Raw genomic sequence first — 26,928 nt, forward strand, 5'->3', positions numbered from 1 at the left:
GACTGAAATACTTCTAATACTCCATTCAGACATTAACACTGCCTTGTCCTAAGAGTGAACCTTAGCCCCATACGCCCCATTAGCTGGTCAACCAAACACATTGGGGCAACAGAAAACAGCTTCAAACACACACTCTACAAAATAAAGATAAGATTTCCATATTAAGGAACAGTACTGATGATCTAACTCCAGATGCCTAGGGACCATCATAAATATACACACTTGAATAACCAAAACAACAAAAATTAGTACAGTAGTATCCCCTGAGTAAAGTAACTTAGCATAAGACAATGAACTTAGAATGGCAATAATAAACATGATGGAAAGGCTCAAAGAGAATAGGAATAAATAAATACTAGGATGAAGACCCAAAATACAAACATTTCAATGAAATAATGAAAGCAAATCAAGACATGAAAATAGAATATAATAAAGAAACGATTTCTAAAGAGAAGCCAAAATGAAATTAAACTTGAAAAATTCAGGAATCAAAAAAAAAAAAAATCAAACAAACAAATAAGCAAAAGTCAGAAGGAAGCCTCATCAGCAGATTGAATCAAGTGGAACAGAAAATACCAGGCCTGATAGAGGAAGGTAGGTAGAGGAACTGGCTCACACAGTCAAAGAAAATGTCAAAACAAAGCAAAGCAGACAAAAACCCAATAACAACAACAAATAAACAAGAAGAGAACTGTGCAGGAACTTTGGAAATTAAAAAAAAAAAAAAAAGCCAAACCCATGAATAACAGTTACAGCAGAAGGAAAAGAGACCCTGATCAACATTATCAAAGTAAAGAGGTGTATTTAGTATCAAGCTCCAAGACACTCACAGAAAAATCAAACACACAGGACCAGAAAAGAAATGCCCTGTGTCACGTAATAGCCAAAACACAGAAAGGATTTAGAAAGCAGCAAGAGAGAAAGATCAACTCAGATATAAAGGCAGGCCTATCAGAATCAGAACAAATTTTATCGGAGACATTGAAAACAGGAGAATGGACTGAAGTTTACAAATTATGAAATACCACAAATGTCAGCATAAAATATTATGCCTAGTAAAACTATCAGTCAGCCATATTAGAAAAAAGGAAATTTTATAAAGATTTAAAGAATTAAACCTCAGATTTAAGGAATTTATGGCCCTAAACAACCAATACAAAAAGTACTGGAAGAAATGCCTATGTCTGAAGGGAAGGTTAAACATGCACAAAGAACAAATAATTCCAGAACACTAAATCAAGAGAGGCCTAGTTGGGTCTGGAGAGATGACTTAGTCTAGAAAGCACTGGCTTCTCTTGCAGAAGACCTGGGTTCAATTCTTAGCATCTACCTACCCGGCTGTTCACATCCATTTGTGACTCTAGTCTCAGGGTGTCAGACACCCTCTTCTGGTCTTTGTGAGCACCACACACACATGTAGTGCAGAGATATGCACACAAGCAAAGCACTCAAACATACAAAATAAATAAATCATTACAACAGAAGTCTAACTGAAAACCACAAAAGCAAGAAAATGACAGGAATTAATACACAATAAAGCTTAATGTTAATGATTTAACATTAAGTTAAAACTTAATGATTTCAACTCCCAATATACAAACACAGAGTAACTTCTCGGATCAGGAAATTAGATGCATTTATTTTGCTGTCTGCAAAAAACATACCTTATAACGTATACCTACAACACCTTAGGGTAAAAGGATGAAGAAAAGTATTCCATGCAAATGGAACCAAGAAACAAGCAGATGTGTTCTAGTATCTGACAAAATAGACTTCAAAACTAGTCAAGATCTTTGGCTTGTATGTGTTATGACTGTATTCATTCATGATAAAAGTCCTAGAGAGCTGGGATACAAGGGGATATATTGCAACATAACAAAGGTTATAAATAGGAAGCCCACGGCCAACATCACCTGAAATGGAAACTCAAAAGCATTTCCACTAAAATCCAAACAAGACAAGGATGTCCACTCTCCCCATTCTGTTCAACATAGTAATTGAAGTCTTAGCTAATAAGGAAAGTGAAGGAGATAAAGGGGATGCCCACAGGAAAGAAAAAAGTCAAAGTATCTTTATTTGCAAAATATATACATACATACATATACATATATATATATATATATATATATATATATATATATATATATATTCCAGCAGAAATATTTAGCAAAATAGCAGGATACAAATTAACACATGAAAATCAGTAGCCTTCCTATATTAAAAGGATAAGTACACTGAGAAAAATAAAGAGTACTATTAAAGTAATAGCCTCAAACAAAACAAATCATGGAATGAATCTAACCAAGGAGATGAAAGACTTGGACAATGAAAACTCCTAGGAAGAGGAGGAGGGGGGAGGGAGGAGGGAGAGGATGAGGAGGAAGAAGAGGAGCAGGAGTAGAAGGAGGAGGAGGAAGAGAAGAAGGATATACAGAAGATGATACCAGAAGAGGCAAAGACCTCCCATGTTCATGAATTGGTAAGATATTGCAAAAATGACCATCCTCCCTAAAGCAATCTATAGATTCAAGACAAGCCCTTCAAAATTCTAATGTAGTTCTTCACAGAAACTGAACAAATAATCTTATATTTGATATGCCCATGCTAGCTAAAACAAATCTGAACAACAACAAGATGTCCCTCAACCAAAAAATGTATAAAGAAAACACCAACAACAATAACAGCAAACCTGTTGGAAGTATCATTATCCCAGATTGCAAACCATGCTACAACACTATAGTAATAAGGACAGCATGGCACTTCTATAAAAACAGACATACAGATCAATGGACTATAATTTAGGGTTAGAACATATAATCCCATATTCATACAGCCACTCGATTTTTGACAAAGAGGTCAGGAATACACACTGGAGAAAAGATAGCATCTTCAGTAAATGGTACTGGTCAAACTGGATAGCCACAGAAAGAAGAATGAAACTTGGTCCTTATATTTCAACCCTGTGCAAAAGTTGATTTCAATGGATCAAGGTCGTTAACTAAGACCTGATACCCAAATCTGAAGGAGAAGAAAGTAGAATGTACTTTAACTCATTGGCAAAGGAAAGGGCTTTCTGAACAGGACCCATCAGCACAGACATTAAACCTAACAATTAATAAACTGGACCTCATGAAACTAAAAAGTTTCTGTATAGAAACTGACACCATCACTTGAAGAGGCAGCCCATGTTATGGGAAACAATATTTTTATCAGTTATACATCTGACAGAGGGCTAGAATCCGGAATATAAATAACTTTAAAAACCGAAACTTCAAAACAACCTAATTAAAAAAAAAAAATGGGGCATGGGGCTGAACAAGAGAATTCTCAAAAGCTAAAGTCTAAGAAACATTTTAAGGAATGTGTAATCTCCTTAGCCATCAAAGAAATGTAAATTAAAACCATTTGAGATTTTCTTTATCCCTCTCAGAATAAAGTAAAAGAAAACATGAGGCCAACACTGGTGTAGATGTAGAGAAAGAGTAATACAGCCACGGGTGGCTGAAGTGCAAACTGGTGCAGCCACTGTGAAAATCAGTACGGAGGTTCCTCAACAAGCTGGAAATGAAACTACCATATCATGCAGCTTTACCACTCTTCGGTATATACCCAAAGGTCTCTGTAGCCTACTCTAGAGATTCCTAGTTATCCACGTTCATTGCTCTTCTATTTAGAATAGTCAGAAAATGGTAAACACCAACTGACAAGTACATATTGAAAATGTGTTGTTTTCATATAGAATATAATCCAGCTATTATGCCAATTCCATATCTGATAAAGGATACCATCAACAGGACAAAATGGCAGCCTACAGAATGGGAAAAGATTTTCATCAACTCCACATCTGACAGAGGGATGATATCCAAAACATACAAAGAACTCAAGATACTAGACATCAACAAACTAAATAATCCAATTTAAAAATATGTTACAGAGCTCGGTATGGTGGTACACATCTGTAATCCCAGTACTCAGAAAGGCAGAGGCAGGTGGATCTCTGAGAGTTTGAGGCCAACCTGTTCTACAAAGTGAGTCCAGGACAGCCAAGGCTATACAGAGAAACCCAGACTTGAAAAACAATCAGACAGACAGACAAACAAACAAACAAACCCAAAACCAACAACAACAAAAGCCAAAACAAGACAAAAATCCCAAAACAAAACAACAAACAAACAAAATCTGGGTTACAGATCTAGACAGAGAATTCTCAACAGAGAAATCTCAAATGGCTGAGAAATAGTTAAAGAACAGTTCAACATTCTTAGTTATCAGGGAAATGCAAATCAAAATGACTTTTAGACTCCTTCTTACACCTATCAGAATGTGGCTAAGATCAAACCAACTGCTCATGCTGGTAAAAATATGGAGCAAGGAGAACATACCTCCATTGCGGGTGGGAGTGAAAATGGATACAACTACGTTGGAAATCAATATGGTGGTTCTTCAGAAAACTGGGAATCGAGCTACCTTAAGACACAGGCATACTACTCCTGAGCATATATACTCAAAGGATGCTCTACCCTACTACAAGTGTGCTTGCTCAGCTATGTTCATAGCAGCTTTATTCACAGTAGCTAGAAACTGGAAACAACCTAGATGGCCCTCAACCAAAGAATGGATAAAGAAAATGTAATACATTTACACAATGGAGTATTACTCAGCCATTAAAAACAGTAACCTTAAGAAATTTACAGGCAAATAGATGGAACTAGAAAAAAAAATCATTCTGAGTGAGGGTACCCAGAACAAGAAAGATAAAATGGTATGTTAGCTGTTAAGTGAAGGGTTTTCGTGCTACAATCCATAGACCCAGAGAGGTTAAGTAACAAGGAGGCTTAAGGCAGGATGCATGGATCTCCCAGGGAAGGGGAAAGACATCAGATTTCATGGGTACATTGGGGGCAGGTGAGTATGGGAACAGGAGCAACCAGGCAGGGGTCAGAGTACTGGGAGACACTAGAATTAGGGGGTATTTCAGGGGCTATGTGGAAACCTAGAGCAATGGAAACTCCCTGGACTCTATGAGGGTGGCCCTAGTGAAGACTCCTAGTAATGGTGGATACACAGCCTGAACTTGGTTTCTTCTGTAACCAGGTGAGGCTTCCAGGGACTGGGACATCAACCCTGCCACAAAACCTTCAACCTACAATCCATCCTTCCTGCAAGCTGTGCTGAGGTAATGATGGCCCAGAGCTTGTGGGAGTGGCCAACCAATGACTGGTCCAACTTGAAGCCTGTATTGTGAGAGGAAGCCCACCCCTGACACTGCCTGGATGGCCAGGAACCAGAGGCTGCACAGCCAGGAGACCTAGGATAGAATGAAGCACGTCTAGCCAAACAAACAAAATCACAAACAACAACCACACAGACACATCCCAAACCCAAAGAACAATAGCAACATCTCTCTCTCTCTCTCTCTCTCTCTCTCTCTCTCTCTCTCTCTCTCACACACACACACACCAAACCCAAACCAAACAATAAAATGATCCTGAATGCTGTTGTATCACACTCATAGATTGGTGCCTATTCCAGTCATCATCAGAATGGCCGCTGCTGGCGGATGGTGGAAGCAGCTGTAGAGAGCCATAGCCAAGTCTTAGTTGGAAAGAGCTCAGTTTGCAGGTCTCCATTTGGTCTCCCCCCTTGGAGCTCAGGGAACCCTGCAAAAGTAGGGGAGGAGGAATTGTGAGAGCTGGAGAGGTTGAGGACACCAGGAGGGAAAGGCCTGCAGAATCAAAAGAGCAGACCTCATTGGGGCTCAGAGACTGAAGTGGCAATCCTGGAGCCTGCATGAGTCCATGCTAGGTCCTCTGCATTTGTTATGGTTCTTGGCTTGAGGTTTTGGGGGGTCTCCTGACAGCTGAAGTGGGAGTCTCTCTCTTTTGCCTGCTATTGGAACCCTTCTCCTCTTACTGAGTTATTTCACCCAGCCTTGATCTGGCCCCTGGAGGCTATACCTACAGTGCAGAGGCTAGCAGAGGAAATCTGCAGAAGCCACAGCAGGAGTGCTGCTCTTTCTGGACCTTTGTCTTTTACAGTCTGCTGTGGAACACACAGGCAAAAGCTATGGCCACATTACCTGGCTCCTAGCCCTAAAGTCATAGAGAGGTCAATATAAACAAAGACTTTACAATCATACACAACATGCTTTTGGGTATTCAGATGCTCTAGTGGGGGACACAGACCCAGAAACATATAGGAATAGAGTCCAGCATGGTCCAAGTGGACCTCCAAATGGCAACGATGGATGGGACCCTTCCCTGGACTTCCCTGGCAGGGAGAAGAGACAAAGCAGAAGAGTTAACGTTTACTGAAATGAGACTGAAGGTGACCCGTACAGTTAGCTGCATTCAACTGACAAGTGTAAACTCTGGGATTCCCATCCGATTACTAACCAGGTCCGCTCTAGCTTAGCTTCTGAGATCATGCACATTAAAGGTGGTATGGCCATAGATACATTTAAGTCCTTAAACTGTCTTTAGTGGGAACAGAGCTTTACAGCAAGATGTCTGTATACCTGAGCTTATGCACGTAGATTTACTATCTTGAAACGACAGTGTCCACATGGGAGCTCACAAACCCACACTGGCTATACTAGGCAGGTATCAACTAAGCAGGGCCCACGGAGAAGCTCCTCTTGCCTTTTGAGTCTTTACTCTTCCTTGCTGTCTGCCCAAAACATTAGCAGGAGCTCCCCAAGCCATGGGGGCTCACTGCTACAAAATCCTGTGAATCATAAACTTCAAAACCGTGTCTCTTGGATGCTCTGCTTTGCTGTGAGCCTCTCAGGAACTCACCATCTCAAAAGTGGCAATGATGACTCACAGGAGCAGGGACAGGTAGAGAAGGCGAGTAGGGTGACACAAAATGCAGGATCTTTATGACAGGTCTGAGTGGGAACGAAGTTTTGCACCCCAAGGGTCACTTCCCCCAGAACTCTTACTAGGTAAGAGCACCAGGAATAAAGGTCTGTAATCTCTATCACTGCCATGACTATCAAGTCTGAAGAGACAGCAGAGTCACTGTCCTGGTAGCTGCAAGTGGGCATGTGACATCACTCTGGCTAGTGAGGTGTTGGAGAAGTCTGTGGATGGAGCGTATGGGGAAGCTTGCCTTTTCGGTCTTGACTCTTCCTTGCTCTGTCTAAAACACTAGCAGGAGCTCCCCAAGCCATCTTGCAAGCATGTGAGTGAAGAGCACCTCACGGGAAATGCCAAGCCTTTGGCTTCTTTAAATTGAGGGGACTATAGCCTGATTCATTCTCCTCAACACCCTACCCACAGCTGAATTACACTGGATTAATTTCCTGGGGAATTAAGTACTTCAAACATAGATTCAATACAGCAGAACTTTATTCTGTCCCAATGCTAGAAGCTGCAGCCCCAAGTGAAGTTGTTGGTAGAACTGGGTCCTATGATGGCTGTAGGGAAGAATTCTTCCTAGCTTCAGGCACTTGTCATTAATTCTTGCTTTTTTTTTTTTTTTGGCTTATATTGCTCTAATATCATGGTTAACAAAGCACTCTGTGTATCTACAGAACTTTCCTCTTTCTTGGAAAGTACTCACTGGGTTAGTGCCCACACCAATCTAGTAAGGTCTCACTTGATTACATCAGTAAAGTCTATTGCCAAGTGAGGTCACATCACAGGTTCCAGTGACGTGAATATCTGAGTTAATATTCTGCTCAATATAGCAGCTAAAGCTGCCTGTTATATGGGATGAAAACATCTGGTTTGTCCAAAGAAAGTTCTTGTGTCTCCTGCAAGCACAGTATGGTGTCCAGTCCAGGGGAGGAGAGGACTGGCCTAATACACAACCAAGCTGAGTAGGACCCAGTACAGAAAGACAGCCAGGGAAGGGGACAAGCGCAGAGCTTTGGCTTTCTGGGCAGGGCCGTCCTTTCATCTAGCAAATCTTTACATTTACTTTTGATATGAGGCCAAGGCCAATGAAAATACTCATTATACATTAAGTATTCACTTAATTTCAGGAATAAATTAACTAAGCTGGTTTAGTTTACTTTGAGAAATTCAGGATAATAATATCCAAATGAAAATAAAAGTGTCTCTTTAAGAGGCTCTTCAATGTTTTGGTTGCAAAGTCCATTGTGTGTTAAGGTAGCATTGCTACATGTACTGACTAGACACATCCTACAACTATGTGGGAAATACAAAGAGGTCTTTTCATGACTTAGAATAGTACAGGGGGAGATGAGAAGTGCTTCCATTTTTTACTGTAATGCACACCTCTCTTCACGACAAAAGACAGAATGCATTATAAAGGTCTTGCATTTTGTTTCTGTGTAGATGGAAGATTATTACTCTTTATATCTCATACTTAATCATACATTGCATTTGCAATGAAACTAATGGGAAAACGCCACATTACCAGCTATCCCCTCACCCCCGTGGAAGTTACTCACCAAAATGTCATTCATGTAACAATCTCATGGTGACTCCACTTTTTAAACGAAGTTTCAATGCCACACAAATAGACCTCTGGGGGCTGGGATGATGGCGCAGCAGGTAACAGCACTGGGGCTGCTCTTCCAGAAGATCAGTTCCCAGCACCCACATTGTGGCTCACAACCACTGACTCTAGTTCTCAGGGATCTGACACTCTCTGGCCTGCTGGAGCCCTGTACATACATGGTGTACATATTTCCATGCAGACAAAATTCCATACATACAAAATAATATTTTAAAAGGCAGACCTTTGATTCTCAGGGTAATGGACATGGAATACAAACTACTTGGATTTCCCAAAAGTTCCAGATGTGTTTTTAACGATAGAATAAAGGTATTTTCCTCTTCGTGTTTTAAATGGCTGGTAGGTAGGAAGGCAGCAGAGGTCCTCTCAAGGGGTAGAAAGCAGTCATCTGTGTGTCTTGGAGGAGTGGCTGGACAGGGTGTTGATTTTCCTCATACTTCTGCGTAGTAGACACAATGCTGTGAACAGTAGCTGGGACAGTCAGGTAAAGACCAAGGTGGCAGCTAACTGGGCGACCAGATACCTTGTAGACTCTTTCAACATCTAGATGAGAACCATCTTCCTATTGCCAGAAACGGAGTCAGACTCAGACCTGGCATGTCACCATCCTGTCTCTATGCCGACGCTTTACCCATGCCTCCACCACATACCACATTTGATTAGAATACGAATCCTCTTTTGTACCTATTTCTTAAGTTACTTCTCCCAGAGCCCGTGTGTCTATCAGTAAGCAAATGCTTAGTAAATATTCGTTGTGCAAGCATTAGGGCTCACTTCATCTCCCAAGGAATAGATGTGATAAGGCATTTTCCAGATAAGGAATTAAAAGGTACTGGTATGATTACTCTGACTCTAAAATGAGAAGCGCCAGAAGCATGTGAAGAGAAATAACAGATCATGATGGTCTACTAAGGTGAGTGAAGAACTGAACTGGGCTTTTTCCTTGTCAACTATGGTACAATAAAACCTTTTGTAATTAAGAATGTTTAATACTGCATTTAATTCTGGTGAGCTGAGACTTGTATAGAATCATCCAAGAATCCCCTTGAAAATGCAAGTCTTAAGAAAATAAAACACACATGGCACAGAAAATATAATCAAGAATTCTCTTTTGCACTCTTCTGCCAGAATGGCTGAAGATCCTAAACATGGCATCTGGGGGAAGAACATTACTTATTTAAACACTAGGGTCTGACTACTCAAATACGTGTGCTACACTAAGTGTTCTGGCTGAAAGACAACTTATTGTGATGATAGATCAAACTAAAAACAAACAGACAAACACCCAGACAGATGTGTGCGCACATTCACTGAAAAGTACTGCACCGAGGAAGATGCACTTCAGTGGCGCATCTCTATGTGGGCTCAGGTCACTGGTGGGGATGGTCCTGGTAGGGCTGCTACACACTGTGGCAATGTTATGCCAGGGCGCTGTGACATAGCCTAGTGTAACATCTTCTTCCAGAGAAAGATGGATGGGGTTGGAGGAGCAGACATCAAAATGCTGACACTGTATACTCAAGAGTAAGTATAATGAAAATGGAAGATTTGGATATAATCACTTCCACAGACATCCTCTGAGAATTGTTTATAACTTATCAGGGAATCAGATTTATAAACGTTCTTATAGAGACAAGCACAGTGAATTTTAACCCTGGCCCTTCCAACTAATCCTAGCATAAATTCAAGTAGTATGATATACAGAGTGGGTAATGGCATGCGCTGAGCTCCAGGCCCAGGAAGGGCTTGGGCTCCTTCGGGTTTTCTGAACCTTGGTTTCCTCTTCTGGGAAATACAGAACAGTTGGGGCAGTTCCGGGGCACTCATATGTTTTAATATTCTTTTAAAACTATTTTATTTGTGTGTGTGTGTTTGTATGCAATTGTCTGCAAGAGCCAATAGATGGTGTTGGATCTCCTGGATCTAGAATAAAAGATGGTTGTGAGCCACCTGTTGTGGATGCTGGGAATCAAACTCTGGTCCTGTGCAAGAGCAGAAGTGCTCTTAATTGCTGAGCCATCTCTCTAGCTCTGAGCATCTTTAAAGTTCTATGATGCTATGAGGTATGACACTCTCTGCAGAGCACAGAAGTGCAATTCCTTTAGGTCACCGAATATGATCCTTCTGATGTATGACACACCTACATAAAGACAACTTGTTCTGGGAAATGAGGGTCTAAGTCCCAAACAATTTAGTGAAGCCATTCGTCTGGAGCTGTCATATGTGGGCACGGTGCTCAGCAGAGTAAGCTGCTTATGTACACACTGCAAATGGTCAACGACACAGTCCAGTTCCCTAAGGTCACACAAGTTCAGGCTGTGTACTCATGAGCATATATCTGTGAAATTCAGTAATTTAAAAAATATCTTGAGCTCAGCCATAGAGGTTAATATTGTCAATAGTTTTCAACTCAACCGTCAGGATGATGAACAGAGGGGTAACTATAGCAACATCAGAATGAGCATGAAAAAAAAGTATGAAATTGACAGAGCAACTTTAGATCTAATAAGACACATTTTCAATTCTAAATCTTTGCATGTTACATGAGTTAATAGAATTAGGACTCCGACAGAACACGCCCTCCTCTAGTACCGAACTGCAGGCCGGGTGGAGACGCTACCAGCCTGCCAGCTGCTTGAACAAACATCACTACGTAATTTTTCTCTAAGAAGCTTCTTTATTTGTTCTGCTATCAATTATAAAACAGCCTTGATTAGTACTTGACATTTTAAGTCATTTATTACACACATGATGAAAACACAGAGGATGATAAAGGATTCTCTTGAGATGAATAGAACATCAAAAAAAGTCATGAATATGAGCAAAGAACCCTGAGAAATAGCTGGTATAATAACGCTCTGCGAGGGCACTCGCAGCTACCTTGGCAGCTTGCAGCCTATGCAGAGCCAAGGCCCAGCAGGCCCCGTGTCAGGAAGTGCCCAGGCACCAACTTGTGTTTAAGTTATTCTGGTTCACAACCTAAGGCTAGGGCTAACATATCAAATTCTGAATATCTACTGGTGCAATCTGATATTAGTGTGTGTTAGGAGTGTAATACTGGTCCAAGATCTTCACCTAACAAGTCGTGGGGTCCTGGAAAAACCAAAACTAAGTGCTATGACCCTGAGCTTCCCAAGACCCATAAGGGAAAGAGGAAATGATCCCTACTGAATATCCTATGTGACTCATGTCCACATGCTATACTTTAAAAATAAATCTTGGCAACGAACTGGCAAGACTGATACTCTTCTCACTTTACTGAGAACCCACAGGCCAGCAGGGCTAAGTGGCAGAGCCTGGGTGAGGTTTTGCTCCTCACGGAGCACCTACCACTCTCACCCGTGCCTCCTGCCTGCTCTTTACACATGCTGACCTCCGTGCACAGCCCAAACTTAAGCTGTCCACATGCTTTCAGTGACTGCCTCCTATTTTCAGTGATACAGATTAAGTTCCTTGGAAAGTCCTCTTAGAGTTTTTCTTTCAGTCAAGAAAATGCCATGATGGTTATTTTCCTATCAAATACATTCTGCTACCTGCTTTTAAAACTTTATCTATGTTGATGAATAAAATAATTTAAAATGTTATAGATGGCATTGCTATAACATAGCCAATCTCTTTTACTAATGAATATTTCAATCATTCTAATTCTGATCTCCTATTTAATTAGAAATAAAAAAAACACATGTAAATACTAAAAGCAATTAAGTTAACACTTGCATAAATTAGAAAAATCAAGAGCTTCACCTGAATAATTTTTGTGTTTTAAACAAATCTTTCTTCAGATGAAAAATTACCTACAACCAAAGCAACTAATGTTACTTGTATAGATGCTGAAATGCATCCGTGGGCCCTGGGGAAGGCAATTCTTCCCAGTGTTCTTCAACTCCATGGTATTTATGTGAGGAATGAAGCCGACAGCTACATGAAGGGATTCTGTCAGAGTGAAATGTACGCACAAAACAAATCTACTCTTGTAGTTATTGGACATTCACAGCTGGTATGTGGTTTTCTTTCCATTTCAATGAAAGTCCCCCTCCCCGCCCCATGCGTTGAAAAATGCTCCGTTAGCACTGATTGAAAGACCTAAATCAGGGAAAAGGCTGCTTGGAAATTCCGAGGCTTTAGCAAAGCTGCTTTACAAGCTGCTGTGTATAGCAAATAACTGGAAAATTTCCTAGAAGGATTTTTTTTTTTCTTTTTTAAGTTTTGATAGATCTTTTTCCCAACCATCACTAACTCAAGGAGCCAAGAAACAGAAAATACACACACATCAACACTTTAGGATCAAACTGTTTTTAAGTAACAAAATTAATCATATAACACACATTATTTCTATATAAATGATCTCCTATGAGATAACGCTTTTTACTTTTGTGTGCGTATGTGCAATATGTGAACTGGCTCTTATTCCTGTGTGTGCATATGTGTCACAGAGGATGTGAAGGTCAGAGGACAATGCTCCAGTATTGATCAATATTTGTCTTTCTAACTTGGGCGAGACAGAATCTGCCAAGCTGCTTCTGGCAGGCTACTAGCCCAGGAGCTTCTGGCCATTCTCCTACCTCTACCTCCCATCTCTCTATGGGAGTGTCCCTGGGACTATGGAGGCTTGTGTTATGTGCAAGTTTTTAAAAAACTTGGTTCTGGGGAATCCAAACTCAGCTTCTTAGGCTTGTGGGAGCAAGTGCTTTACCCACTTAGCCATCTTCTCATCCTCACTGCTTCTTCTGATACATTTTCAAGTATGATCATATTAAGAGAATACTAGAGTTATATACATCTGGTGTTATATGCAATGTAAAATGATCATCAAGTACCAAGTCCAGAAAGGGTTTGGAAGGAAAGAAACCAGGCATGACTGGGCTGCTGTTGTGGTGTGATGGACAGCAGCCTCTCTGCTGATCATCCACCAGATCTTCCATTGCTCTTCCTCTTCACCATTTTACCCAAAGCTTGGGAGGAGAAAAGAAGGCTTAGAGTAGACTAGGACCAGGCAGTTGCTTCATGAGGCAATGAATGGCAGCCAGTCACTTACACCATTATATTCTATATCTTAAGACACTTTTTCTTAGTCACTTGAAGTCAACATGCGTTAGCCTAATCCAAATGACAGCCACACTGGTCACCTGTAATAGCCTCACAGCCTCACGAGCTTAAAAGATTGCTTGATGGGGTCTCCAGCACAGACTCTAAGAATGGGTCACACCTGGAGGAACTGCTGGTGGGATGAGGCCTTGTTGGAAACCTTCTGGTTTCCCCTGAGATTCACCCTGTAATTCATGCGCGCGCGCATGCATGTGTGTGTGTGTCCTGACTTCTTATAATACCTGCTGTTGATATTTTGCCATGTTATCCTAGAGCAGCACACTATAAATGGGCAGAGAACAAGTAACAATATTTGCAACATACGCTTCTGCAAGAAGCACGTAATTCCTACATTAATATGTAGTGCCTCAGCAGACTAACTTAAGCACCTTCACAAAAGGAGAGATGGCAGGTATCTTGATGTGGCCTCTTACGGCACATGTAATCTGAACTTAGGACATTCTAGTTTATGAGGGCCTGAACTTCTGGTACATAGTTAATAAACTACAGAAAGCATTTAGAAATTAAGAACCATTTTAGTGACTGCAAACTGGTGGCCTCAGCGATTGATCTCAAAAGCTCAGTCTTCTGGCTTGAGGGAGACATATCTACAAAGGCAGTGTGGCAGTCAGGAGGTGAAAGTCCATTTGATTTTCTTGATATGAATTCTGATTCTGCATGTTTGTGATAAAATCTTGGGGTAGTGTATTCCCTGTGCTTCTTTCTGTCTTAGTACAGTGTGAGACCGACAGTACCTCTACCACAGGGCTTTCTGTGAGAAATAAGGAGGGGACTCACGCAATGAGCACTTAATAGGGCCTAGCACACAGCAGCAACCTTGTTACTGATCTCATCATCTTTCCTGCAAGGGACAATGGAGTTTACTTACCGAGATGCATATCCATGACCTTTGCGCAATACTTGCACATGGCATCTAGATCATTCAGCTGTCCCTGCAGGAATGAAATCTGGGCTTCCAATTCTTCTTCCTAGAACAAAAGGAATAAAGATTAAAAAAAAAGTTAAGTAATACATGTGATCTTAAGTTTTCATTATTATTATTATTATTATATTGAGAACCTGTCTTACTCTGAGCCTAGGCTAGCCAGGAACTCTGTATATAGACCAGACTGGCCTTGAACTCAGAGATCCACCTGCTTTTGGATTCTAAATGCTAGGATTAAAGTCATGTGCCACCACACCTAGCTCCATATATAAACAAATAAACAAAAGGCAAAAACAAGTAAAAATAAGCCCACTACTACTATCATCAACAGAAAGATTGAAACAGAGACTTAAAAAAAAAAATCTCACTTAGGATGATATTTTCTAGTTCTATCCATTTTCCTGCATATTTCGTGATGTCTTTGTTTTTAGTAGTCCATTGTGTAAATGGACCACAGTTTCTTTATCCATTCTTTGGTTGAGGGACATCTAAGTTGTTTCCAATTTCTGGCTATTACAAATAAAGCTGCTATGAACATAGTTGGGCAGGTGTGTTTGTGGTATGGTGGAGCGTCTTTTGATTATATATCCAAGAGTGCTGCTGTACCTGGGTCTTGAGGTAAAGCTATTTCTACTTTTCTAAGAAAGTGCCAGATTGATTTCCAAAGTGGTTGTACGAGTTTGCACTCCCAGCAGCAATGGAGGAGTGTTCCCCTTGCTCTACAACCTTGCCAGTATATGCTATCACTTGGGTTTTTGATTATAGTTATTCAGATGGGTGTAAAATGGAATCTCAGATTTGTTTTAATTTGCATTTCCCTGATGACTAAAGACGTTCAACATTTCTTTAAGTGCTTCCAGTCATTAGATTCCTCTGCTGAGAATTTTCTGTTTAGTTCTATACCCCATGTATAGATGGGGGGTTGGTTAAGATCTTTACCCATCTGTTGGCTGCCATTTTATCATACTGACAGTGTCCTTTGCCTTACAGAAGCTCTTCAGTTTCATGAGGTCCCATTTATTAATTGTTAATCTTAGTTTCTGAGCTGTTGGTGTTCTGTTCAGGAAGTTGTCACTGGTACCAATGAGTTCAGGTTATTTCCCATTTTCTCTTCTATTAGATTTAATGTATTTGGTTTTATGCTGAGGTCTTTGATCCACTCGGACTTGAGTTTTGTGCAGGGTGATAAATATCAATGTATTTGCATTCTTCTACATGCAGATATCAGATGCACAGCTTGATCTTCATGTGGGTCCACCAGCAACTGGAGTGGGGCCCCTCTCTGACTCTGACACCTGTCTCTGAATCCTATTCCCCTAACTGGGCTATGTTGTTTGCCCTCAGTAGGAGAGGATGGATGCCTAGTCCTGCAGTGACTTAATGTGCTAGGGCAGGTTGGTACCCATGGGGGAATTCCCCTTTCTCTGAGGAGAGGGAGAGGGGAGAATGGGAGGGATGTGTGAAGGGGGTCCTGGGAAGAGAAAAGGGGTGCTGCAATCAGGATGCAAAGTGACTAAATAAATAAATTAATGGAGGAAAAAAAAAAAACAACTCAAGGTACACGTGGGCTGAGGACACCCAGAGACCTGCCTGCTGCCATGCCACAGAGAGATGGGCAGACGACACCTAGAGGCCAGCTGGAGCTACTACAATGTGCAAGTATGTGGTAGACAGATGGAAGAAAAAGAAAAGGGGAACAGCTTGAGCATTATGAAGAGAGATGGGGCTGGAAACACAGCAGTGGAGAGCCACTGCCGCCCAAGGCCATGGTGAGGTCCTAGCCTATGCTGCTGCTGAGTGTCTGGGTCTGTATCCATGTAGGGGCAGGGAGGGGTCTGTGTCAATGTCTGTGCTCATATTACCACTCAAGACCATGTGTAGGTCCCTGGTCTGAGATGCTCTCTGGGACCAAGGAGATGTCCAAAGTTTGTGTAGGGCTGTCCCTGACCCTCACTGGCTGCTGCACTCTGAAGAGCTGGCCCCACCTCTCACTGGCTGCAGCACTTGGGAGAGTGGGCCCTGCATCTTGCCTGGGCAGCACAGGAGACCTGGCCCTGGTGGCAGAAGTGTAGGTGAGCGAGTGTAGGTGGACAAGGGAGAGCTGGTCTTGTCACTCATCTGCCATGAGGTCCCATGGGTGTGGAGTTGTGCCCTCTGCTCTCTGGCCCCTTACCACGTGCAGCAACCAGGAGAGCTGGAGAGCTGTCCCTGTCCCTCAACCAGTTAACAGCACTCAGGAAGAGTGGGCCCTATGTCTTGATAGGGCAGTACAGTAGAGCTGGCTCTGGTGGCATGGGCATGGGTGAGCAGGCACTGAAGGCATGAGAGTGGGAGAGCTGACTTTGCCCCTTGCTGGCTGCAGCACTGGGGTGACCTAGCCAGAACAATGTCGGAGAGCTCCCCTTCGTGGAGTGGGTGTGGGCAAGCTGGTGGCTTGACCAATTCAGCTTTGAGTTGGCCCATCTCAACATCTATCTTTTCTATGCTGAAGCAGTGAAAGGGTTGGTCCAAAGCTGCAGGATCTCTATGAGACCGGGCAACAGAAGGATATCTGAGAGGAGTCCTGGCGAGAATTGAGTACTGATAGTGTATCAGAAGCCAGAGGCCTGGAATCAGACCAATGACTCAACGCAACGAACATTTGCAAGTGAAGATACGTGGTCAAAAGGGTAGACTGTGCCACATACTGTGATACACTACAGTTTCCATGGTGAGAAGATTTTATGCTTCTTTTTCTTTTCTTTTGGGCAGATGATGTAAGGCCAGAGGGCAGATATGAAAGGAAAAGGAGATGAGTGGGATTGGAGTGCATGAATCAATAAAACGGTAAGAACAAACAAACCAAAATCTTGAGTATTCTTAACTGAATATTAGCTTTGGATACCTGTAAACATACAACTTTGCATAAAAAGTAAATAAAATATACCTTTTATTTCACACAATATAATTTTATTGTGTTTTCCCCTCCCTTAGCTTCTCTTGGCTTCTCTCCACCTCCCTACCAACTAGTTTTATGTTCTCTCTTTCTCTTTCAAAAAAGAAAACCCTTAAAAACAAAATCAAAAGACAAAAACAAAAAACAGTAAGTCATAAATGCCAAAACAAGATGAAACAGAAAACCTACAACAAAACACGGAGTTCATTTTGTGTTGGTCAACTAATATCTTTAAAAATATTGAGCAATAAAAATAAAAAAGGGAGACTAGGTTCCACTAGCCCATGCTTCCACACACACACTTGAGACACTAACGACCGTGTTTGTCACAGAAATCTCATCATTGTCTAGACAATGATAACCTCTTAAAATGTGAGCTTTCCCAGCAGCTGGTAAGTAGCTATTCCCACATTTCCTGAGGTATGTTAACAATTTCCTAGAAAAATATTTTAGGAGTTTTTTTCCTCAGAGAAAGGGAATAATCCTTGTAAGTTGGGATATTTTAGCCAAGACAGCCAGAGTAGAAAAGAAAAGATGTTTCCAGGGCTGGCACAAGTGGGAAAATAGATTTTTCCGTCGTAGATGCTTTTCTATTATATAAAAGCCCTCTGTGTCACTATCAAAAAGGGAAGAAAAACCTGCCGAGGCATTTCTTCTCTTTTTAAAGGGTAATTATGATTTGACTGGCCGGGTGGAAATTGATGGCTGAAAAGGCCCCGCAGGCGCACTGCAGTTTGCATACATACGTGTGCAGCACTGACTTGAACTGCAGCCTCGAGGTCTTAGCACTATGCACTGAAAGCCAGAGGGCAGTGCTCAAAGGTGAGCTGAGAAAGGTCTACTGCAGGGGCACACACACTTCCCATGTCCTTTCTGTACCCCGTGAAGTTCAACAGCCCCTCCTCCCTCAGTAAGGACAAATAGCACCAGAAGCTCAACCAAAGGATGTTAACTCAGTATTAGTAGAGCTATGTATATATCCAGCTCCAGCTGGGTGTCATTCCCTTTCCACAGGTCTGAACCTCTCAGTTCTGTAAGATAACTGTGGAAATTAGAGACGGCTGTATTTCTTGGTCTGTGACAGCTGCAGTTTGTGAGATGGTACCGCATATTCCTTCTCTCTGAAAGTGCATGTGCCTCATTAGCTTGCAAGACTCCCTCTCTGTCTCTTGCATCTGTACTGGCCTCACTAGGCTTGATTTGGAGACTACAGAAAAGTCAAACGATGTCAAGTTGGGAAAAGTTTAAGAAGCCTGGCAAATTCTGTTTTCCCTACACGAAGATCACTATGGTTGCAAAGAGGTTTAGGTTAGAGCATCCAAGATAGAATCATGGAGGAGGAAAGCCATATGAGAAACAAGATTCTAGACAAGTTAAAACGTTTTTCTGGTATCTTTTAGTCCATCCCAGCCACTGCCAGGAAAGCAAGAGACTTAGTTCAATAGTACATGGAGCAAAGCACAGCTTAATGAGTCCTGACTAATTTCCTAAGCCACAGACTGAATAGAAAAAGGGAACCCTATGCTGCTGAACTTTGGAACTGTTCCTTATAGAGCGAGAGATGGCTGGTTGCAGGAGAGTGCTGTGAGAGAGAAACTTACATATAGTACAAAGAAAATTCTATTCCTGTCTTGTCAGTGACAAGTAACATGGCCCTTGGCCATCATCTCCCTCTCCAGCTCTGGTGGAAATTCAGTCCTCTGGAAGATGTAAGCTCAAATTCTGCTGCCAAGGCACTTAGCAAGCTATGATGAGCTGGACATGCGAGTGGACCATGCAGTGCAGTGCGCAGTCTTTTTTTTTTTTTTTTGTTTATTAAGATTTGTTTATTTTATGTATGTGAGTGTTCTATCTGCATTTACATCTGCCAGAAGAGGGAATCAGTTCACATTATAGATGGTTGTGAGCCATCATGTGGTCGCCGGGAGTTGAACACACGACCTTTGGAAGAGCAGACAGTGCTCTTAAACCACTGAGCCATCTCTCCGGCCGGTGCGCAGTCTTATAATGCAAAAAGAAGCACACTCTAGAATCCTGGCTCCAGCCTCTTGTTGCCTCCACCGAGTCATCTTTCAGTTACAGACACAATCCCAACCAGAATCTAGCCCTGGACCAAAGCCAGGGTCTCGTTGTGGCTAGTAGTCGGGGTGCTGACAGCATGGAGTATACAAAGAACACCAGAAAAGAGAAGCTTCCTGCTTGAAAATCATCTGTTTACTCCCTGCAATAGTTTACTTGAGATTAGCAGCCAAGTCTATTAAAACACAAAAGCCCCTGAGAACTTTAGTCTCAGATAGACACTCTTATTCACAAGGTTTTATTCTCCTCAGTGGCTTGCTTTTGGAAAGGGGGAGGAAAGACCTCTGAAGACACATTTTAGAGGAGAGAGGTGTGGCCTCTGGCTTGAGGCACTGGCCAGCTGGAGAAGTGTCTTCCTCCATGGTCTGCTGCTCTGCCATGTTAGGTGCTCTCACTATCTGACAGAGACATGTGCAGTCCAGCCTTTGCACCTGTGTGGGGCTGCCCTACTTGGTTGCTAAATTTAGAAGGATAAGAAACTGCAAACTTTCATGTTTTCATTGTCGTTCATGGCTCTGTTGCAAGCCTAGAACCTAAGTGAATCTCAGTATAGAATCTGTGTTCATACGAACAGTTTGGAAAACGGTGTATGATTTACTCATTCAAATCTTCATTTTTTAAGGGAAAGCTTATTGAGATTAAAGAGGATTGCTCTGGTTGAAGCAGATGCTAAGGGCCAAGAACCTCTTATATCTGGCAGTTTGAAGTGCAGTTTGCCATCCCTATAGAGGTTGGCGAAATTGAAAAACATTCTTAAACCCTTCAGCTATCACTCAGAGTTTATAAATAGATAGGGGATCACGTGGAAGCAAAGGGTGGCTTGCCATTTATTCATCATCATATTATATAATTACAATTCTAAAATTGTCAGAACCTACTTTAATCTCTTAGTGTCTCGTGCTATGCACTCCTTCTAGCTAAAAATACTCTCTGGAACGACAGCTTCAGTCACTTGCTTTCATTATATTGGCCTTCTGTAATAACAAAGAGATGCTTGCTTTGTTATCACCTGATGTTGTATAAAATCAACTACTCAATGGCCCTGAAAATCAATGCTTACTGTGTTTACTCTTGCTTGCATGTTCTACTTTCTATTATAGGAAGGACTATGGAGGGGTCATGATAGAATTCTGGAGTAGACATTCCTGCGTTCAAAATGTACTTTTTTCCAGTTACTAGCTGAATAAATTTGGATGAATTCTTTAATTTTTTTTCTTTACACCTCTATCTGTCAGAAACAGTGGAAGAAGAAAATGAATATACATGGAGATTACTGGCACAGAACATGTACTCAATAAATTAATTCTTACAGTTTTATAAAAAGCAAACTTGGTACCAAGTTTTGTGATTCTCTGTCAGAAAATACTAATTTCTAGTTTTAAAACTTCATTTGGTACAAGACCAAAGGACAAAAGAACCCAGCATTGTCCTAAGTTTGGAAGAGCAAATCGATATACAAGGCAAGAAATGGATACCCAAGGCTGTGCCACCTGCAGACCACAGTGAACAGCACCACAAACTGTATTTGGAAGCCCTGTGCTTAAAAATTAGAGGGCGGAGGCTACTTTACTGGAAAAGAAAAAGAGCTAGCTAGCATTTAGGTTTTTGCAGAGTGGTAGTAAATATACACAACAATGAGTTTTGCATGTATGAATTCATTTAATCATCACAACAAACCTGTGTGGCACATCCTATAATTTACATGACAAATATTCCTCTATCAGAATATTCTCTTGAGTGTATGCTCAAGTTTAGAAAGCTAACCAAGAAGAAAGTTACATGCTCCACTGTCCTATTTCTTCCTTGAATACACGTTCACTCATGTTCTATGGCCTTCCCAGTAAATACGTCAGTTTCCTTTAACAGAGATTTACCAACTCTAATGAAGAGCCTTAATTTCTAGTTGTTTACTAAATTATTTCCTTTCTAAGGCACGTAGAAATGGTTTAGCATTGTGGCACATTTCAAATTCCAGGACTTGGATGGCTGAAGCAGCAAGATTGCTGGGAGTTCAAGATCAACCCGGGCTAAAGATGAGACCCTATTTAAAAGGCATTTCTACAGGGTCATTAAGTTGGCCAGATATTAGGCAACTTAGCTTTTATACAACAGCAGTATAAGGTTTTGTAGTTTATTACCTATTCACTTAATTATCAACTTGTTTAATAAATACATTCATTTGCATTGTGTTAAGTCTTGTGGGATACAGTAATAGATAAGATGTGGGCCCTGTGGCCTCTACTGAGTTTAGAGGAAGACACCATCTGTATGTTCTTAAAGCCTAGAAAGCAGTAGGAAGCTTGGCAGAGGATGCAGGAGGGCTCTTCCCAGACCTGAAACAGGAGGCAACTTCCAATATGGAAACAAAAGCATGTGTTCCAGATGACAGAATTCTGAGGGTACTGAAGGAGGAAGACTCAGAAAAAAATGACGGAAAGGCATGTTTCAAGAAGCAAGGACCCAGTCAAGAAGGTGATGTGTGTGTGTGTGTGTGTGTGTGTGTGTGTGTGTGCATGTGTAGGAGAGTGGCAGGTGAACAAAGGAACGACCAGTTAATGAAGTCAAATTAGAGCATTGGGAGGAACAAGAGCTACAGATGGGCAGAAAGCCTTCTCTTCCATTCTCCCTTCTCCAGAAGCTGGGGTCTGACAGGCAGTCTGTGGCACAGACTTTTCCTAACGGAGACCATGCTTGAGGATCATTCCTGGGCAGCAGTGTCTGTCAGTCCTACAGCAGGACTGGGAAGGGCAGGAAGGGCAGGAAGGGCCTTGAATGGGTTCTATTCAGCTTCTAAGAGTGTCCTCAGGTCACAAGACAAGCAGACAAGGGAGCCAAATTGACAGCAGCAGCAGGAACCAGCCAAGAATAGCAGCTAGAAGACAGGAAAGGCGCCCAGCCTTGCTTGAACAGATGGGTGAACAAGAAGTGGGAAGCACAGGAAACGGAAAGTCTTGATGAGAAGGAGGAAGGCTGCAGATGCTCTGAGGAAGCTGTGGTGTACACAGGGTAAAACACACACACGGACACACACATATGTACTCAGTGTGAATGAAACCCAAGCCAGAAGCATATGGCAATAGCCCTGGAAGACACCATCAGGGAAAATAGAAACTGAGCACAATGACTCTGTTTCACACTGCACTAGACTGGGGGCTGGGAGTCTGTGAAGCAGTCTAGCAGACCGACTGAAGAATACGCTGGAATAGGAATGCTATTGGCCCAGCATTCGTATATGAGAGGCCTGCCTCAAACTATCTTTGGGACTTTAACCTGTTGGTAACTCCTTGAGCCTGACTATAAGATGGTAATAGAATTTGTATATCTTATAATTAGGGGATTGAATTATATGAGATTTTTCTAGACAAAATACTTTGTACATAGCTTGGCTTAATAAACACTATATAAATGTTAACTTTTGTTGTCTTACTGTATCAATGTGAAACTAGAAAATTATCCCAGGGAATCATGGATGCATATAAAAACTGAAGACCTAAGGACTGCACATGTACACACATGAATCCTCTGTGTTATTTAAAAATGCTCCCGTTGAAGGACAATTCACAAACATGTAAAAGATGACCAACAGGGAAAATGGACTGCAATGTATAAGATTTTTTAAAGTAGTCTTGACTTTGTAAGACATGGTGGGATTATAAATGTCTTATTTTTCTGGACTTTTTACAAGGAAATGGGGTCATATATTTATAAGATAGAATTATTATGTGAATAAAATGCTAGAGAAGACTTAAAAGAAAAAAAAGCAAGAGTTGGCTGGGGAGATGTCTCAGGTGGTGAAGTGCTGCTGTTCAAGCATAAGGACCCAGCTTTAGACCCCGGCGCCGACGTATAAGCCAGATGCAGCAGCAATTGTGTGGGTGGTAGGAACTGAACCTGAAAACTCTGCAAGAGCAACAAGTACTTTAATCCACTGACTCAATTCTCTAGGTCCCTCTTTTCAATTTTTAATATAAACAAAATGTTGCCTGGGTCTTGCTAAAGTATAGTCTATTTTTGTAGTAGTGGGCTAGGCCTGGGAAACTGAATTTCTAACTAAGTCCCAGGGAATATTATGAGCCAGACAATGGTGCACGAGTCGAACAGCATCAGAAGGACTGGCTTCATGACCTTGTATGTGCTTCTGAATATACTTTTCAAACCTTCTGGAAAGGCCATAACATTTTACTATTTCCTTGCTATAAGGCAGTTTTAAGAGACACATATTGGTAACAATTTCAAAGGCTTCTTCTCAATCTAGAATAGAAGGTAGAGAAGAAAGAAATAGGGCAACAAGCTTCCACGACAACTTCCCAGCACTTCTGGATTAGGTCAATGTTTCATTATTCTATTCAGAAATAATTTTTGGACCATTAGTCCTCACAGTATTCATAAATACAAGCACTTAGAAACTTCTGGCTTCTAATTAAAGGACAGGTACATGTCCATATTTCAGACCTGAATCCTTTCATGGTCTTCTGACATGACTTTTTTATAAAGGGCTATAATAAGTGATATCTACTGAAAGCGAGGAGAGAAAAAGAGAGAAATAAACAGAGAGAGAATGATTACATACTTGGCCAGAGAACGTTCCCTCTTGTTTTTGCTGTTTTGGCCACACTGTCTGGTGTGAGCCTCAAGAACCCTGTCTCTGTGCACTCAGCATTGGGGATCCATGTTTGCCTTTTACACAAATGCTGGGAATCTAAACTGTTCCTTCTGCATGCACAGCTAGCAGACTTTCCCAGCCATATTAAAAGCCTTTAATCTTTAGAAACTGGGTTTTTTATGCCCATTACCCCTCCTACTTTGTGAGCTATTTTAATGTTGTTGCCTTTCTAGAAGTTGCTTGCAAAAAGTAAGAGTACAAACATAAAAAACACGAAGAATAAGTGCTAGGAAGTAGAATCATGTGCTATGAACTCTAAATACATTTAAGATCCTGGAAAAAGCCTGGAAAAGGATTAAAACCTTCATGACAAATATCACGTAAATGAAGCAGGAAGAATAAGCCTCTGTTGTTCAGTCCCCAACTTTACTATCTGCAAGAGCCCTATAATTTCCCTTTATATAGATAATATGCATAGTGCATGACTCAGGAAGTTTTTAGCCCTTGAAATTCAGGCAGTATGAAAGTGCTACTATGGAACTGCTTGTCTTTTAAACATCGCATCTGGAAAAAATGTTCTCCTCTAGAAAGGCCTGTGTATAAGAATTTAAATGGCCTTGAGCTTGTTCGGAGGTTCTAGCAGGGGAGTGTAAGCTACTCATGTACCCTTGACCAAAGACTGGTCCTCCTCTATCCTTCCAGCTTTACAGCTTTGGGAAGGACACACATGGACCAGTGAGGGAGGGAGGGGACACTGTCTAGTCAGATGGATCAATGGATCAGTGGGGTGACAGATGTTGTAGCCATGCACAGACCTAAAGAAGCTAAATAACAAAGAAGACCCTAGGAAGGACGCTTAATTCTCATTCAGAAGGACACACAGAATGGACACCAGAAGCGGTTGAAGAGAGGGAACAGGATGGGAGCCTACCACAGATGTCCTCTGAAAGATTCCACCCAGCAGGGATTGAAGCAGATGATGAGACTCATAGCCAAACTTTGGGCAGAGGGCGGGAAATTTTATGAAAGATTTGGGGGGTAAAGGACCTGGAGGGCACAGAAGTTCCACAAGAAGATCAACAGAGCCAACAAATCTGGGCCCAGGATACCTGCAGAAACTGATGCACCAACCACAGACCATGCATAGAGAGGACCTATGGGCCCTGCTCAGATGTAGCTAAGTTTCCATGTGGGTTCCCGATTAAGGAGAGCAGACAGCTGACATGGACTCTGTTGCCCACTCTTTGACCACTTTCCCCTAGTGGGGCAGCCTTGCCAGGTCACATAGGAAGGATACAGGCAGTCCTGATGGGACTTGATAGGCTTGGGTCAGTTGGTAGGGAAGGAGGGCTCTCCCTCTCTGAGAACTAGGAGAGAAGAATAAGCAGAAGGGAGGGTGGGACCAGAAGATGAGAAAGGTGGCTATGCTCATAATGTGAAGTGACTAAATTAAAAAATTGTGTGTGTGTGTGTAATTTAAATGGCATTGTTAGAGATATGGTCCCATTTTTTATACTTCTAGGTTGTCATGTTGTATTTTTATAATCAGGCAACCTGAACAGTCTTTTATAACTCCAATAAGTTCTCTTTTCCACCAATTCAGTGAGCACAGATACTCTATTAATGATTGTTTTCTTATTTGCCACTTGTATATGATAAGACCAACAGATGAAATCACCCAGCCTGTACCAGGGGCTTTCATTTGAGTTTTCTTAGTGCTGCCAGCTGGGCAAGACCATCTGTGAGATTTTTCCTCGCACCAAAAGCATGTATCCACACAGTGGCTGACACAGACCAAAAGACTTTGGCCAAGGTTGCTTTGGTTGCTGTTGTTTTGTTTCATAGTGTTAAAGATAATTGGCCATGTGAGGATGAAATTAAGACACTTGTATCACCATTCTCTAAGCTAAATGACCACTATTATAAGGGCAAAAGGAAGTCTGTACCTCCATTGAATCCAAGTTGAGGATCAAGAATGGAATAAGACTTACAAATGGCAAAGGGAACCAACCACTAGAACTAGCACTTTGATATTTCTCTTGTTAATATAAACACTACTAGTTATGAAACCTTTGAAAAAAATGAGAGGGAAAATGCTCTGAGTTTTCCAGATGCCCACCACACTGCTTTATAGGAACCCTATTTCTAGTATCACCAATTCCCATTATCTTTGAAAAATTGCTATTGGTCCTGGAAGATGCCAGACTGATTCCTGCTACTTGATACTTGCACAGAACTCACCAACCTTTAAGAACATGAATTTATTCCTAATTTTTTCCTGAGTGCCAGATACAATACCTGATACAGAGAACAGTCAGGAAACCAGAGCCCATGAGAGATTCCAAATGAACACAAGGACACCACCACGTTGAATGCAGAATCAGCACCTATGAGTCAAGCAGGACACCCACCACCTCCTCATGATTCTGCAGGTTTGGTGAGGGGCCTGCTTCCTACTGTAAGAGCTGAACACTTCCAGCAAAGAATACATAAAGAGCTGTGTATATGATGGACTTAAATTGACCAAAAAGAACTTTAAGTTTTGTGACCATGTGAATCATTTTGGTCAGAAAAGACACGAAAGAAAAACAAGGAAGATGTATAAAACAGCATGGCTTACTTAAGAAAACTGAAAAGCTATGCACCCCTGAAAGGCTGAAGAGAAGTTGGGGAAGGACTGATAATGAGGCTGGCCAGAGAAAGTTCTTCAAAGGCCCTACAGACCATTCTTGACAATGAAGAGGGGGCCATCCAGAGCCCTCATGGGGAGTTAGAAACTGTAATTCAGAC

General features: G+C 41.6%; 1 protein-coding gene across 5 annotated transcripts in view; it reads right to left on the bottom strand.

The window, feature by feature from the left end:
* Tbc1d5 (TBC1 domain family member 5) overlaps positions 1-26,928 on the bottom strand; it is a 434,903-nt gene that overhangs the window by 13,320 nt on the left and 394,655 nt on the right. For all 5 annotated transcript variants that reach the window (XM_060369652.1, XM_060369648.1, XM_060369651.1 and 2 more), the window contains one exon: positions 14,465-14,564. In XM_060369652.1, coding sequence (XP_060225635.1) covers positions 14,465-14,564 — 100 coding nt within the window. The remainder of the gene's footprint in view (positions 1-14,464; positions 14,565-26,928) is intronic.

This window comes from Meriones unguiculatus, chromosome 16 (assembly GCF_030254825.1).
Source record: "Meriones unguiculatus strain TT.TT164.6M chromosome 16, Bangor_MerUng_6.1, whole genome shotgun sequence".
In the NCBI taxonomy this organism is placed as follows: domain Eukaryota; kingdom Metazoa; phylum Chordata; class Mammalia; order Rodentia; family Muridae; genus Meriones; species Meriones unguiculatus.